Consider the following 16,324-nt stretch of genomic DNA (forward strand, 5'->3'; position numbering starts at 1 on the left):
TCGCCCAATTAGTCGGGGCGACCCCGACGACGCTGACGACCAACTTGAAGCTTGCGGTGCCCCTGCTGCCCTCGAAACTGATCCTCCGCAATACCCAGGCGGGCAGCCCCCGTAAAAACGTCGCCTTTGACCCCCAGGACACCATGATCCCGGGATACTCGTTGGAAGAGCTGGACGTGTCTCTGGAGCAGCCCACCACCATCTACCACCCGCAAAACGTCAACTGGCTGGCGCCGGCGCTGCCTCTGACCCTAGGGGGACCGCCACCGCCGCCTCATCGCACCAACAGCCGCCAGTTTGGCGTGCAGCCGCTGAATAACTCAGCCCGCCCGCAATCGATGGACGAAGAGCTTATCTACCGCGAGCGTCACCACCGCGAACTGGTGGAGTCGACCCTCCACCTGTTAGCCACGCTGATGCGGCGCCATCTGCTCACCACCCCGCAGCTGGTGGTGCCAACGCTGGAGTTCTCGTATCGGCTGCTGGGGCTGCTGCTGCGGCTGAGTCTCCAGCTGTTACACGACGAGAACCGCCAATTGCCAATGCAGCTGACGCTGGCGACCAGCCAGGGTGTGGTGCTTAAAGCTGGTGGACTTAAAGGGTTCTCTCTCGATGCCGTTGACCAACTTATTCCCGCTACTCACAACCACCACGATCTCCAGCCGCTGCCGACGTTGACCAAAGACGTCCAGTTCCCCATTGACGATATTAGCCATCTGGGCAGCGACGACGACTTTGACCGTCTGTACATGCTGACCAGTCAGCTGATCATGAACATCTTGAATACTGCTGGCTCTAGACACACATTGGTCGAGGATGAAGAGCACGAGATTGTGGTGAAACAGGAGCCTGACTCGACAATGGAGCACATCATCGTCAAGCAGGAACCCACTGACAAGATCCCTCAAGCGGTGATGAAGGAAGAGGTGCCGGTTAACAACGACGAACTTGGCGCTGAAATCAAAGACGAAAGCGAAGACAGTCTATTCTTCAACGACGTCGACCCTCCCAAGTCACCCCTGGATCGCGACATGCCGGCAGCGCTTACGCTTTTGCCCCACGACTACCCACAGCTTTCGCCGACCACCATTGATGCCCTCGACAACCTGAGGGTGGAATCGGTTCTGGACTTCGGTCACCAACGAGCAATGGTCCCGCGTCTTGTGGAAACTGGTTCCGCTTCGGCCCTGCTGACGTCAGTAACCTCTCGCCAAGTTTCGCAAACTGAGGCTCAAACTGAGGCTCAGGCCGTCGAGGAAGGTGCTGAAGAAGGCGTCGAAGAAGGAGCCACGACCTCGGCCGACTCGTTTACGCAGCTGATACGCTACGAGTTGGACTCGCAGTGGCGTCTCGAACACTCTAACGATGGTGATCGCGAAGACAACGAGGAGGTGACCGGCTACATTGACCACCCTACCCTCGACCCTCTGGCTGCCGCCACTCCTAAATCGCAGCATTTCACCTTCAACGACACCGTCGAGGAAGCAGAAGAAAAAGAAGAAGCTGTGGAGAGTCCGATTGACAAGGCGGTCGATGCTAACGACAGTATTGCCGACGACGCTCTTGCCAACTCGTCGAATATTGCCCCGCCCATGGAACTTACCTACCCCGACACTGTGACCAAGGAAGTCATTGATACCCCTAAGGCGACCGACGACATTGCACCGACTGCGACGTCGTCCACACACTCGCTCACTCCCCTCGACCCAGGCGTTGCTGATACCTTTGAAGCGCTGTTGAGTGCCGAGCACGACCGCCACACCGTCGCCAAACCGACGTCGTTCTTGTCCATCTGGCACCAGCAGCAACGCCGCCACCCTCGCGACGTCTCGACCAGAAGCGGTCTGCGGGGCGTGTTGGATCCCTCTCCAGCGGCGACGGTGACCCCGAAACCAGCTCAACTTCCTCAAGCGCGCCCGCAAAAGTTCAAGGGCGTGCAAGTTGTGCTGCGGCGAGTGGTGCTGCCGCTCCTCAATACTACCGGAGAGTTGTTGCCGGAGCTTTCTGTGGACCTGGGGCTTGCCAGCCACTTTGGCTTCCTTCAACTGCGCCAACTGCTGGGCGAGCTGACGCGGCTGTTCCGCCAGCCGTCTGCGTCGCGTACGTTGCTGGTGACTTCGGCAATGGCTCCGGCAGTCATGCTTCTGCTGACGCCGCTGTACTCGTTGGAGCCTCTGCGGCTGACGGCTGCTTCCAGCTATAACCATGGCATCAATGAACAACCCAGACGCCTGCGGTTCCGTGTACCCACGTTTGAGATCGAACGGACTAACCTGATCCTTTCGCCCAAGAACATGTACAACCAAGACATCTTTGGCGATCGTGATGCTTCTTCTCAATTGCGGTCTAAGCCTCCTACGATCAAGGGCTACGGTCTCACCACTTTACCCCTGATGGATCAGAATGATGTCAAACGGATTCTCCTGGCGAAACAAGGGATGTCTCATGGCGAATACGCTCAGATCAAGCTCAGAGGCAACTCAAGTCAAAAGACTCTGGTGGCGGCTCCCCTTGTTGACCACGACAAGTTGGAGAAGCACGCGCTGATTTGTGAGGCGCTGTTGATGACCGATGGCGATGACGGTGCTGATGGTGTTGTTGATGACGAGGCTCCCACTGATGCCGCCCACGTTGCTCGTGAAGTCCTTCGTACTCCTAAGGCTTTGCGTCTGACTGATCAGTTCTTCCACGACTACGACTTGTTCCAAGAACTGGAGTTCCCCGAGCCCGACCCTGAGCTTTGCGGTGACTTGAAGTACCAATCGATGTACGCTGACTACCCGTTGGAAGGCCTGACCACGCTTGCCAACTATGAGGCAGCTGCTACTCCGAAAACGCTTGCTCCAGCATCTCCGATGAAGGCTCCGATGTCACCTGAGAGAAGTTCCGTATCTCCCGTGAGAGCTCCGATGTCACCGGAGAGAACTGCAGTATCTCCTGTGAGAGTGGCTCCTTCGTCTCCGGTTAGAGCTCCCGCTTCGCCTGTACGGACAGCTCCGTCGTCGCCGACCAAGGCTCCTCGCAGTCCGCTTAAGGTCGTGGCCAAGAATGGCGAGCCGGTTCGTCGCAAACCTTTGGGACCCCAGAACATTGACATCGTATCTCGTCGCGTCCTGGACCTGTCGCAAAAGGTTGACGACGAGGCTACGGAACTGGTAGCTGTGGAAAAAGCCCCCGAGGCTGCTGAGATTGAAGCTGAACTTGACGATGAGAACGTACAGGCGACAAACGAAAAGACCGAGCCTGAGCTTCCTGATCGCGGCCGGCTTTTCTTCCGTGTCATCGGCCTTAAAAACGTCGATCTCAAGGACCCGAGAAGTCGCGAGGCTGAGTTCCTGATCACTTTGGACAACGGTATCCACTGCATCAAGACTGCCCCCTATAAGCTCACCAGCGCCCATACCCCAATTGGCAAAGAGTTCGAGCTCACAGTGCACGATCTGTTGCAATTCATCATGACGCTCAAGATGAAGTACAAGCGGCCTCAGGGTAGATTGGTTGAAGTTCGCCAGACGAAGACGGTGAAGCCCAAGCTGAAATTGCAACAGATTTTGGGGAAGAAAGAGCAGGTGGTGACGACCAAATTTGTACCTGAGCAAGCTGAGGACACCTGGCAGCACAAATTCGCTGAAGACGGTCTGTTCGCTCGTTGTTACATTGACTTGGAACAATACGAAGATCTGATCAGGGGCACTGCTAGCAACTTCAACTTGAACTGCTTCAATGAATGGGAAACCATCGAGGAAAATGGTCGTCGGGTGAAGGCCAAGCCCTACCGCATTGGTGAGTTGGAAGTGCGGATGTTGTTTGTGCCTCGCACCGATAAACATGAAGTGTTGCCGGCTCTGATGCGCCAAGCCTACCAGCTGGTGGCGGAATTACAACGTGAGCTTCGTAACTACAACGAAGGTTACATGTATCAAGAAGGCGGTGACTGCGACCAGATGAAGCGCCGTTTCTTTAAGCTTGAAGGTACTCTGCTTATCGCTCACCTGGAGTTCAGCCACAAGACGCGGGCCAAGATCAACTTGCTGAAGGTGGTACTGGTCAAGTATACCGACCGGGAAAACATTCAGCATGGTAGCCATCGCAATTTCACCGACGCAATGGTGATGGACAACTCGTTCCAGATCAGATTTGCTAACGGCGAAACGATCGACTTTTCGGCGCCGCTGGAAATGGAGAAGATGAAATGGATTGAGTTGATCGAACTCATTGTGAGTAAGAACCGCTTCAGACGCCAACCTTGGGTGCAATTAATGATGGAAAACCGTGGTGATGTCCTTATCGAGGAAACCATGATCACCGGCACCAAGAGCAAAGTCCACCTGGCGTTCCCTCAGCGGTATGAGGGTAAGGCTGTGGTGGCATGAACAATGTAATTATTTAATACTTTAACGATAATGATTCTCCGTGTGAGAAAGTTTAATGCTTACAAACGACTAGTCTTTATTTGTAAACCTATAAGCTAATCAATATCCATAAAGTGAATCCAAGTGGACTCGTTCCAGACTATTCTCAAATGGTTGCAAAGATTGCCACACTTCACACTGGAGGTTAGATTTCGCATATGTCAAACAGTCAGTTTTAATCTTCGTCACTAACGTCACTAAGACAAGAAACTCAAGAAAAGCAGCTACGATGGACTAACATTCAGGTGGAATCTCTTCATAGTACAGGCACATAAATAAGTGATGTTGTAAATTTCTGTTGATTGAGTTGAAATTTAGATGTGGATACCAGTGAATGGCTCTGCTGCACGGATGTAATTGTTCTCAACGCGAAGAATAGCAAATCCCTCGATATGCTGATAGCAATTGCTAGCTTATAAAATGGCACTTAAAGCTGTTGATCCTTTGGAATGATGATTAAAAAAGAGAGTTTTATGATGGTCTTTTGTTAAGCAATGTACGGAGGTTTGATGATAAACACAGAGCAGGTTGAGGCACACGGAGTCAACAAGGGTGCGACAAGTGGCAGATACCGATTGAAGAATTGTTCTTAAATGCAGGGCAGCTCGGAACGGTAAGAAGTCAGCCTTGCTTGGTACACGCAATATCAAGTGTCGGGAGTTGGATTGTGCAAAGATCGAGCACATCCATGAGATGGTTGAGAAATTAACCTACAATCCTGTGGGTGACGCTATGTCAAAACGAAGATTGGCAACGGGAGTTGCGGAAGCAATTTAAAACAAGTGCAACAGGTTGAAGTCTCTTTCAATTAAGGGAAGCGTGGAAACTTTCGTTGATGGTCAGAACACCTTCAAAATGCCGTCCTCCGTGCGACAAGTCAAATTGGATGGCAGTTTGACTTTGAAGACTTTGAATATTGAATCTGAACAACAACTCGAGCATTACGAGTGTTCTCGTCTTGTTAGCAAGCAGCCTGCGACGTTTAATCGGGCCCTCTTAGGGCTGCGTGTTCCACAGTCTAGTCTGAGTCATCGGAGGTAGCCAGGTCATCAGAGTTGGGACCGTCAAGTTGATACTCTGTTTGAGAGTGGCGGGCTTTGAATCTCGACAAATTGCAGACTACGGCAGATCTTTTATAGGTAGTGAGATTGATTGTATGCGAGTAAGGAAACTGTATGATGATATGAAGTATAAGCTCAATTAACCATTGATCAAGCAATAAAAAGAGCTGAGTCAAAGCTTGTGTAAAAAAGAAGCCCGATGCGGGGCTCGAACCCGCAGCCTTGAGATTAAGAGTCTCACGCTCTACCGATTGAGCTAACCAGGCGAATTTGACAAATTGCGAGGTACATGCGTTTATGAAAAGCAGGAGACGTTTATATTCGAGATTTACTTATTTTGGATAGACACATCAGAATTAGACAATACGTTGAGGTCTTATGAGATCGAGGAATGCTTGATGATAGTTTTTGTTCAGATCCAACGTTAAAATATAGTGTATATGATTGCTAATTAGTTAAGCAATAATGACAGGAACCATTCGACTTACAACAAAGCCATTTGGGTCCAGCTATCGTGCTATCATACAGAACTAAACTTTGGTGCTTTAAGTATGTGTCATTACTCACTATATCGGTTCCGACATCAGAGCCTCGGTGAGCCACTTTTGCCTTCTATCCTGATAGTACATTCGTCATTTCGTTAAGTAGGGGAGATTGAGTTTCATTATCTCGCGGCACATGATGAACCAATCAACCTCCCGCAAATTTGTCAGCAGATGGTCTTGTTTGAGCTTTTCCTGCTCCTCCCATTTAAACAACTCGTACATGAAGCGTAAGTTTGGTTGAATGATGATGTTGAGTCGACGCACCCGCACGTAGAGGTAGGCATTAGGAATGGTGATTTCGAGTCTTCTCATCACTTCAGCGATAGCCACAGTAGCACTACGAGACACCCCCACTCGACAGTGCACTAAGATCCGCACCTGGCCCTCCAGTTTGGTGTATTCGTCATTCAAAAATTGAAGAATTCTCGGTAACAGCTGTGAGAGCTCATCGATGCCATCATCAAGGAGGTTGTTAACTTTCATCACCGTATCGACAGAGTATTCTGATTTAACAGAGATCATCTCGATGTTGCCATTGTCTTCAGTAGTCACCTGGGAATCCTCGGGTATCCAATCCAAACTTTCGCCAACACTGATGATCTTAGTGATGCCAAGTTTCGTCAAGATCGCAGGGCAGTTAGCATGCTTCAACGACCCCAAGTAAAGGTAAGGCAAGATCCGCAGCGGAAGCGACCCCTCCACTTGAGTCACCCACAGAGTTTCTTCGGCATCGTCCACTTCTTCTTCGTCCAGTTCGTTAGCGATGAATCCCAAACGACAACTGTCAGATACCGTTTTACTGGGGGAACCCAACAAGATCTCGTTAATTTCTTGAGACAGAATCTTCTCTGGTTCCAGCCAGTCAATGTCTTGGCGGCGTAATGGAGAGAACTTTCGTACCAAAGCCTCAAGCTTTTCCAAAATCACCGCGTCGGAGGGGAAAATGTAGAACGGCCTTCCATATTTGGTGTGAAGCGTAATCATGGCATCGCCCAAACTGATATCCAACAGGTACATCAAGTACAAAAGCACCAATAACAGCAGCTCAGTGTAGCCGTCGTTACAGTAGATTAATGTCAGCTCAACGTTAGCTGCCTGCAGTGTCAGCAGCAGGAACATGTAAATGAGTTTACAAGTGTTGACAATCAGAGCAAGGTTGTCAGGCTTGCAGTCGCCAATGCCAACGCTTCCCAGCGGGGGAAAGTCGAGTAGATGCATGATTTTGTCATTTTGGTTATCCTTAGCATGTTTACTTCGCAACAGGCATTTGTAGATGAGCAGAGACAATGTCGAAGGGTTGGGGAACCGTGCATCGGAGTGGCAATGGAAAAGCAACCGCCAATTGGCTTTGGGTTGAGGAAGAGAGTCAAGGACATTGTCAAAATCTGAAAGCGAGGTGACCACCAGATTGTCGGGATCACAATACATGTGAGGCCAGCCTTTCAGTTCGGATGACAGCTTATGCTCCTGAGTAACAAACGAGTGGTAGTCCCAGTAGTTACCTGCCCATACTTGTCCATTAATTTTGGTGGCCAGCGCCATTCTCATATTCTCAACTTTCTCGCGGACAATGTAGTCATTTTTCCACAGAAGCTGGCCATCAAGGTCAGCTACTGCTCCCAGATGAGTGTATACGGCGTAGGCTGGTTCGAGACCTTCGGTGAATGCTTCATGCTGTTGAGCCAACCATAACACGCGGGCGAAGCTGGCAATGTGGTGGTTGCCGTAGACGATAAAGTCCAGGCACGATGCTAATTTTGCCACCTGAATGTGGAAGTTGCGAAGCGATACGCCACGATCAGGATCCAAATTGAGGAATATCGGCAAGAATTTGATGAGGAGACAGTCACGTGTGAATACATCGACGACGGGATCCAAGTCGATGGAGTCGGGGAACAAGTTGGAGAAAATTTCGTATACAATGCACCGGACCTCAGCTCGCAGCACGTCGACTTTGCGAAGCACGTCTTTAAGTTTCACCGTGTTTTTGAGCACGTTCTGGGTATCGAAATGGCGGTAGTTATGGAAGTTGTGTGGGGTAAGAAAATGCGTAGTGAAAGGGTCGACGGCCGAGTCCTCATCGGTGTCAACACACATGAGGAAGCGGGCGACACGCGGTTTATCTACCAGCACGGGGCGGAACTCGGGGAACTGCTGGTTGAGGAAGAACTGGCGCTGGGCAAAGTTCTCCTCGTGCAAGCCGTGGAGCCAGGGGAACATCTCGTTGGTCAGCGGCAACGGTTGGTTGAAGTACCACCGCAAACACGAGTTGAGCCGGGCGGTGGAAAGCGATTTAATCACCACGCCAAAACCTTCGAGCTCAGGGGGCATTTCCATCAGCGGCAACTGGCGGTAGAACGCCAGCAGCGCCAGCAATGGCAGGTCGTCGACGACCCGGCCGTCTAGCGCCAACGTGGTGGGGGCAGGGCTGGGGCAGCTGTAGCGTTTCCTAAGCTCGCTCATCAGCAGAAGCAGCAGCAGCGGCAGGATCGTTGCAGTCATTTGCATAGTCCCCAGGTATGTTGAATATCGCTGGGGGTATGGATGAAGGCGGGAGAAGAGGTGTGGGGAGTGGGGTGTGGGAGTTGAAGCTAGAGAACCGGAGACGGGCGAAGGGCTTCTCGACTCGGATGGGGTTCGCATTCTCCTCGAGCCTGTGTGCAGGAAAACTCTACTTATGAAAATGTACGGTGCTGGCCGAGAAGGAGGGGGGAAAACCTGGCCGTGTGGTCACAGACCGCCTCATCGGGCCGAGCGATGCCACTGCAACCTAGTGTGGCGGCGTGATTTTTTAGTTCAGAGTTATGTACCACTTCAACGGTTTGTGAAAGGTGTACCTGAGTGGGAGAGACGATGGGTGAGGGTGGTTGGAGTGGCAACATTGCTGGCCTGGAGGAGGGGCGATTGTTCGGTGTGTATGTGGCTGGAACGAGGAGTCGAATTGTGGGGTGCGCGGGGAGTGACAGTAGCTGCGCATTTTTTCTTTGACTCGGGTCTGCGTGGGAGGAGGCACGCGGGTCACGAGGTCCGTCGGGGTTAGAGAGAAGCACGGAGAAACGACCCCGAACGGTGGTGGTGGTAAATTGTATGGTGTAGACATATTGGTAGTGGCTGAAGTGTACGGTTTTGTGCTTCCCCAGGGGTATCTCATATCGCTGAAGATTATTCGTTATCTAATAGGTGATAACGCACTTCCCTCATCTCTGAGTAAGCGCAACTCCAGCAGAGAAATTGGTATTCAAATTTGGGAAAAGATGACCAAGGGATGGAATGTCAAGAGAGAGACTTTGGCAATCATCATTGGGTATTCCTTCGATAACTCTTTTGTTACCATACAGCTTCGTCTATATTAGATATTTCGAAGAATACCGATGGGCTGCAAGGCGGCAATACTGTGTCAATGCCATTTTCACCGGTCAATATTGTCCACCGTCTGCAGCCTTTGATTGAGTCTACAGCGAACACCAATAGTGATGGATGATGACAAGACGTCCCAAAACAACAATGCAGGCAGACGCTAAATGTTTAAATCGAACTGTTGATCTAATGATTCTGTTAACAAAACATTGATTGGTATCTATATACTTGGTTCGACTTCTACTTAGAAGTCCTTGTCGACCCATTGCCAGTTGATCTTGATTCTACCGGCGCTGACGTCGTTGTTGGTAAGCTGGTTGTACGCCTTGGGGGTCAAGTCCAAGTCGTCGCGCTTACAGCTGGCACAGGTGTCGACGACGGTGACGATGGCGGTGTTGCCGTTTTCGGGGTTGGTGACCTTGATCTTGGCACCACACACGGGGTTTTTGTTGTTGTTGAGCTGCTTGTGGGCGTTCTTGACCTCGTTTTGACGTTCAATGGAGATGGCGACAATCATGTCGTCCTCGGTGTGGTGGTCGCCACACGAGCCGAGGGCCACCAGGGGGTCGTAGTAGGTGCCGTCACCAGTGAAGGTTTCGCCCAGGCCTTCTTCCGACGAAGAGGTCGACGAGGGCGACGCCAGAGTCGAAGTCGTGGTGGTCTTGTCGTCCTTGTTGTCGTCGTGCTTCTTGTCGTCGGGCTGGGCAGCGGCATTGACGTCGCCGGTGACCTTAGCGGCATCGGCGTCCTCGGTGGTGGTGGTGGGGGCAGCGGTGGGGGTGATCAAAGTGGTCACCGAGCCCAGGGTCACCTTGACGGTGGTGTATTGAGTGACGAAGGCGGTCTTCACTTTAGGAAGAGGCGACGCAGCGACGAGCGACGAGGCCAAGGTGGTCAAAAGAATGGAGGTAAACTTCATTGGGAACTTATAAGGATTGAAACGCTAGTTGGTAGCGGGTATTTGCTTGGAAAACGATAGGCAAGGGTTTTGCTTGGGAAAGGAAGGAATGAACGAACTCTAACGGTTCAATAAGCTTCGACTCTGGTAACGAGGTTGGAAAGGTTTAAACAAGAAAGGCATTGGAGGTGAAAATCGGCGGAACTTTATACTTGGGGTGGTTGCACGGTGGAGGGTCTGTCTCCTGGGCCGGTAACCCAACGCTCGCCACCAGAGCGGCGAGGGCTACAGGTGAGTCGACACTAAACCGCAGCGGCCTTGGGTCGATGGAACGTTTACGTAATGTCCTCCACGTCACCCGCCTCAGACTCTTACAGTACGCTTGAAATCACCAGGTGGCGTTGGCTGGCGTAGGTGCCTCAAGTCCTCCATATTAGCGTACCCCTATCCTTACTCATCACAGCTACGATTGATCTCCGTTTAATGATGGTTAGTAGAGGCGGGTTTAGGCGCCAGGCGTGGACTAAGACGCATCCAATATAATTTAAAGTTTGGGGAGTGGGTTGCTCACCCGGGGGGAGGGTGAAAAATTTTCGAAAATCTGTGGTCTCGGGTTATGTTTTACACGAGTATTTGGGGAACAAGCCGTGGGTGAGGGCTCGTCACTTGGAGCCCCGGGCGATGGTCGTAAGGTGGATGAGCGAGGCACAAACGTGGGGCGATTACTGTTGTGTTCTAGAAGGATGGCCCACTACATGCTGCGTAGTTCTAGAAGAGGCGTAGGGGTCACTGTCAGCGCAGGCGGCACGAAGACTGATGGGTGGCGTCGGTGCCATTGGTGGTTTTTTGTCCCCGGTGTGGGGCATTGGTCTAGACCCCGTTATTCATCATCGCACTTTTCCAGGCACCCTCCTTACGACGACGCCGTGCCACCGGGCGGTTGTCGTGGCAATGGACGGGTAATATGCCGGATCATCTCTACTACTCTCGCCTAAAATGAGGCTCAACTTAAGATTCTGACATGTAACCCTCTGCATTTTTCTTCATCTCGTTTTCTTACATTGGCTCGGTGAAACCACTTTTTTTTCGCAGTTGCACAGGTAAAGTTTTTCACTAGGTGCGAGCGCATATGAAGGAAAAAAGAAAAGAAGGTTTGTTTTGTCATCAGGCAGTAGACATATATGACCACGTTAATAAGGTGCATCTCGACATAACTGACACGAGGCGTCGGCATTTAATTTGTTATCATTGGCGGTCGCTTGGACTAGAACTTTGGGGAAGCGTGTGGGGCTATGCGCGCATTCCCCGAGCACACTGGTGAACAATAGGAAAAGCAACCAACGAGACACACGATTCGACGCCATCGCCGTGATGCTCGAGTCGAGATGTTGGCATAGTAGCACTGGCCCTATACGAAGGAGCGCACTACCAGTGGGAGAGGTCGTGTAGGCATAATATTTGTCGTGTTCCTAGAGGCTTAGCTAATGAGAAATGGGGGACATGAGGACATTAAGGTTCATTACTATAACAACGAGATGGAAGACAACCAACCGTTCGTAATCTATGCAGTGTGCCAACAACGCGTTCTGAAACATTCGTTACAATAGCGAATAGAGCTTGGAAAACTCCTTGCGGCCTTTACACTCCAACATGTAGATCTCGTTGGCAGAGCACTTCACCAACAACCCCGCGCGGCCAATCGGCTCCAAGGTGTATTTTTTGTCGGAGTTAGCAATCATCCACAGCACTTCGTCGCCATGCTCGAGGCCCTTGAGCGCAAATTGAAGATAATCGCTCAGCGTGCGCGCCTCGGATACGGTGTAGAGCGTGAGCAGGTACATCCCCGTGATCGTCCACAGCTGAGGGTCTTGGATGGCGGCGTATCCCTTCGTTTGTACCAGCATGCGGATCTTCATGTTCAGTAACACTAAGAGACGATCATTTAAGGGGTCTCTAAGAATCTCTGCGGCTTCGTGGGCCAGTAACGGTCTTGTTTCTGCCACTGCGGGGAGCTTCGTCTTCTTGACAAACCCCAGCCCCACGCCTGCGTTGGTCGTCAGCAGGCCGTAGGTGGAAATCAGGGTGAGCGTGCTCAGTTTCAGCGCCGGCGCCGAGTGGTTGTCTGAAGCCAGCAGCAGCAACAGCAGGTTTGAAAGCAGCATTTGCGAGTAGTCCTTAGCGAGATCAGCTTCGCAGAGCCAGTCGCTCAACTTGGCGTGGAGCGCCGTAGCCTTACACGTGGTGATCAGAATCAACAGCGGTTCTGTAGAACCGATCACCCGCGCGTGGACGTGCACTTCACGGGGGTTGGCAAGTCTTACCGTCAGAGCTGTAGTCAACTCAATCACTTCGTGGTCGCCATTGACGAAAAGCCACCCTTTGTTCACCAGGTTGTTGACGACAAACTTGAGCGTAGCATCACCGTGGAAAAGCTTCAGCCAGTCTCCCTTTAATTGTTTGAGGGTGAGACTGTACTTAAGGGTAGTGAACACCACGATATTGGTAGACTCCTTTGCTTCCAGAGGCACCTTAGGAGGTAAGGGAGGTGCGGGAAGGGGAGGCGCCAATGCCGCTGCGGGGGCAGGCGGAGGCGGAGCGGCTCTTGCTGGTGGCTGGGTAGTAGCGGTCGTCTTGGCTTTGGTATTATTAGTGGCTGGAGCCTTCGGGGTAGTGGAAGTGATGGTTTTGTTGCTGCTCAGAGTACCGAGAGAGAGGCTGGAGCCATTGACATCGTCGTTGACCGAGAGCTTCAGCGTGTTGCGGAACAAGTTGAAGAACAGCTTCCGGCGCCGAGGAGCCGGCAGCGGCGCCACCGGGGCCTGAGATGTCGACGCAGCAGCGCTGAAGTCGGGAACGTGGCCAGCACCAAAGTTGGCAATGTCCACTTCCAGCCCACCTGGAAGTTTGTAGATCAGCAGTTTCATCACCAGTCCGCCCACGGGCTTAAGATCGATCTCGTCAAGATCACTCAGAGGTGCCAGCAGCTCTGGAGTATAGGCGAACTCGGCCGCCAGCGGTGCCAGCGGCGCCACCCCGCGTACCGGTGCCGGGCGCCGTTGTTGACCAGCAGCAAGTCTGGCCGCAGGAGCATCACACGGCGAAGGCGCCGTGTACACCAGCAGCGACGGCGTCAGCGGCTTCTGTACTTTCCGCGGTGCTGGTGGCACTGGCAACGCTAACGAGTCAAGCGACACGTTAGGAGAAAGATCGTCAAGAGTCGGCCGAAGAGGCAGCGGCGTATCGTACAACTGGTAGAATTCCGGGGTGGGTTCCGGGTGCGATGGCGGCGTCGGCGGCGGCGTCGGCGCCAGCGCCAGCGCCGCAGCTTCAGGGGCACTAACAAAGCCAATGCCCAATCCCAGCATTTCCTGGTGAGGAGTGGTGGTGGCTACCGCGTCAGCCACGATGGGACAGTTCAGTTCGGGGAAGATTCTCACCAATTTGGCATACCAAGTGGCCAATAAGTCGTCGCGGTCCAGAGTAAGGCGCACTTGGGCGCGGGCGCTGGAGCTATTAGCGTCATCACTGCCGCTGTAGTTAACGGCAGTGAGTGTAAGACCATCACAATGGGCGACGCTGACCTCGTTGACTCTGAAGGGGGGGAATGCAAGTTGGCGGTAGGCACCATCGACGCGCACGATCGCGAGCGCGTTGTATGCGACGTCGCTCTTCGTGACGTCATCAGGAGTGGTGGAAGAGGAATTGGCGTTAAGGTTAAGTAACAACAATTCCACGGGGACATCGGCGCCGGAATCTTCCACCATCATCACCAGGGCGTGGCCCAGACGGTGGACGATATCGTCGATGCGGAAGTACAGCAGCACATGGTTACGTTCGAGGGTGCCAAACAGCTGGATCAGGTCGAAGCGGATGGCGTTCATTTTGCGCACCATCTGCTGGCGCTGGTGCTGGTGTAAGATCGCCTGGCACTTTTGCTTCAAGTCAGCCAATCTGTCGGCGACAAACGGGTTACGGCAGATGCGGTAGGCAGTAGTAATGAACTGGACGTAGTTCGACAAGTGCGCCACCACGGGCGCTACTTGCGGCAAGTCGTCGTGGCTGATTTTGTCGTACAACACCAAGGCGTCGCCGCCGACGTCGACGAGGAACTGGTTGACCACTTCCTTAAACTCTTCAGGGTTGGCCTTGACGGCGGTGGTAGCGCGCTCTAACCGCGCCACCATGGTGCTGTTAAGCGTATAGAGGCCTCGCACCCACAGCGCCAACTGGGGGTGGGTCTTGGGGCGAACCACCCCCATCACCCCGATGAGGTGGTTGGTAAGGGCGCGCTCCTGTTGCAATAGCAGCGCCACGGCGTCTTGGGGCAGGGTGTGCACGATGGTGAACCCCGGGACAACAGTCATCGCACCGCCTTTTTGATGTATGGGTTTTTTTTCGCTAGGGCACAGCGGGCGCTGTTTGGTTTATATGGCTGGCGCCCCTGCCGGTCGCATGTAGTGCTGGTGTGAGCTATCGCGCCTGCACCAATTATTCCCAAACGAGCGATGACACGCGTGGCATAAGCACGATGAAACACATTAGGAGGCGCCTCTAGACCTTCTCTGGACAAACAAACAACGCCAGCACCAGGCAGGTGAATGGGCATTGTTCGGTGTCGGGATAGTGGCGCCGATGTCTCCGACACATACGAGCGACTAGTCGCCGGCACCCCGTCGCCGGGACGCGCCCGCAAATCTTGGGGAGAGCGCCTTTTTTCGGTGTCGACACCCGCCCCATCCCTGGCAACGGCCCTCGTGACACAAACGGCAGGAAAATACACCGATGGAGAAGGGACCCTGGACAACACTCAATTACACCGCCCAGTGCTGAGTGGCAACGGGAAATAAACTAATAGAAAATGCTAGACTCTAATAGGGGTTATCTAGCCCACGCAGCAGTCTTTTTGGGGCCGAGTAATCGCCATTATCACACCCAGTTTTTACCTTTTCGTAGCCGACGCGTATTTGTTACTCCCACCTTGAAAATAGTGTTTTCGCAGTCAAGGGGGGAAAAAGAGGGGGCGAATTACGGTAGCAATCAACCAGCCATGGCGCGAGGTAAGTCGAAGAGAACGGCGGTGAATCTTTCCGAAATTATCCGAAACGTTCGCTCCGGGCCGACAAGTTTACCTTAATTTCATAGTAGTTTTGTACTTTACTTATCTACGTTTATCTACCAGGGCTAGAACAGTCAGTTAGGCCTAGAGGGGCATTCTCTGGCAGGCAGCACAACCTTATCGCATACAGCACCCCGGGTTTAGCACTATTGTTTGCGGGTGCATTAGTTTTGGGGAGTGACAGGGTATTCCGACACTCGACGCGTACGAAAACGCGTGTCGCACGCGTCGCAAAAACGTTATAATGGGCCAAGCCGCACACTCATGGAGGAACGATATTTCCACAGTAAGCCAAGCCTTTGGCCATTGCCACCAGCAACAAGAAAAATGACTTATTGCCTAATTCATATTGTAGTGGTCTTCGAGGATTGCCTCTAACACGCGATCAAGGTTCTCCCCCGTCTTAGCACTAGCCACCACCGTGGTCACATCGTCGCCAAACAAAGCCTCCACTCGAGGCACCACCTCTGCCCGTTGCAGTGGCGGCAATAGATCAACTTTATTTACCACTACCACCACTCGCACTCCCACGAGTCTCTTAGTATCGCGAAGCTCATTCAACTCTTGCGCCAGCTCCTGTACTCTTTCCACTGAGGCTGCGTCCACGACCCACACCACCACGTCAGTGTGTTCAAAGTAGTTACCCCAGAAGGGACGAAGACTCTTTTGACCTCCGACATCCCAAAAGTGGATGGTACTATCCTCTCTAGTCAAAGTGTCGATGGCAAACCCCATCGTCGGCAGCGTCGCCAGCGGATCATTAAGCAAGTATTTCACCACCGTGGTCTTACCAGCATTATCTAGCCCCAACACTAGCACTCGAAGCTCGCGGTCCTTGAGCTTTTGTGCGCGGATGATGCTCAATAGGCCCATGGTCCTGTCATAGCGATCTGGTAGTTATTCGCCTGTGGGGTGCGTGTGCGAAGCAACTGAAA

General features: G+C 52.6%; 5 protein-coding genes across 5 annotated transcripts in view; 1 reads left to right on the plus strand and 4 right to left on the minus strand. All coding sequences in view use genetic code 12, as the record gives it.

Moving 5' to 3' along the window:
* The window catches only part of INT1 (Int1p), a gene marked incomplete at both ends in the record, with an annotated part of 4,494 nt that extends 121 nt beyond the window's left edge, over positions 1-4,373 (plus strand). Inside the window, one exon of the mRNA XM_034158249.1 lies at positions 1-4,373. This exon is cut by the window's left edge and continues 121 nt beyond it. Coding sequence (XP_034009908.1) covers positions 1-4,373 — 4,373 coding nt within the window.
* A 1,732-nt stretch (positions 4,374-6,105) lies between these two features.
* DIURU_005285 (tyrosine/serine/threonine protein phosphatase) lies at positions 6,106-8,481 on the minus strand (the record flags this gene model as incomplete). Its single annotated transcript, XM_034158250.1, has 1 exon — positions 6,106-8,481. The coding sequence occupies one exon, from the start codon at positions 8,479-8,481 to the stop codon at positions 6,106-6,108; it is 2,376 nt and encodes a 791-aa protein (XP_034009909.1).
* A 1,138-nt stretch (positions 8,482-9,619) lies between these two features.
* Positions 9,620-10,294, minus strand: DIURU_005286 (RlpA-like double-psi beta-barrel domain-containing protein; the record flags this gene model as incomplete). Its single annotated transcript, XM_034158251.1, has 1 exon — positions 9,620-10,294. One exon carries the CDS (start codon positions 10,292-10,294, stop codon positions 9,620-9,622), a length of 675 nt encoding a protein of 224 aa, XP_034009910.1.
* Positions 10,295-11,871: 1,577 nt separating this feature from the next.
* DIURU_005287 (uncharacterized protein) lies at positions 11,872-14,457 on the minus strand (the record flags this gene model as incomplete). The annotated part of the gene is made up of 1 exon (XM_034158252.1): positions 11,872-14,457. One exon carries the CDS (start codon positions 14,455-14,457, stop codon positions 11,872-11,874), a length of 2,586 nt encoding a protein of 861 aa, XP_034009911.1.
* Positions 14,458-15,728: 1,271 nt separating this feature from the next.
* DIURU_005288 (Arf family GTPase) lies at positions 15,729-16,262 on the minus strand (the record flags this gene model as incomplete). Its single annotated transcript, XM_034158253.1, has 1 exon — positions 15,729-16,262. The coding sequence occupies one exon, from the start codon at positions 16,260-16,262 to the stop codon at positions 15,729-15,731; it is 534 nt and encodes a 177-aa protein (XP_034009912.1).
* Positions 16,263-16,324: the final 62 nt, after the last annotated feature.

The sequence above is a fragment of the Diutina rugosa genome (assembly GCF_008704595.1).
Source record: "Diutina rugosa strain CBS 613 chromosome Unknown scaffold11_size279379, whole genome shotgun sequence".
Taxonomy (NCBI): domain Eukaryota; kingdom Fungi; phylum Ascomycota; class Pichiomycetes; order Serinales; family Debaryomycetaceae; genus Diutina; species Diutina rugosa.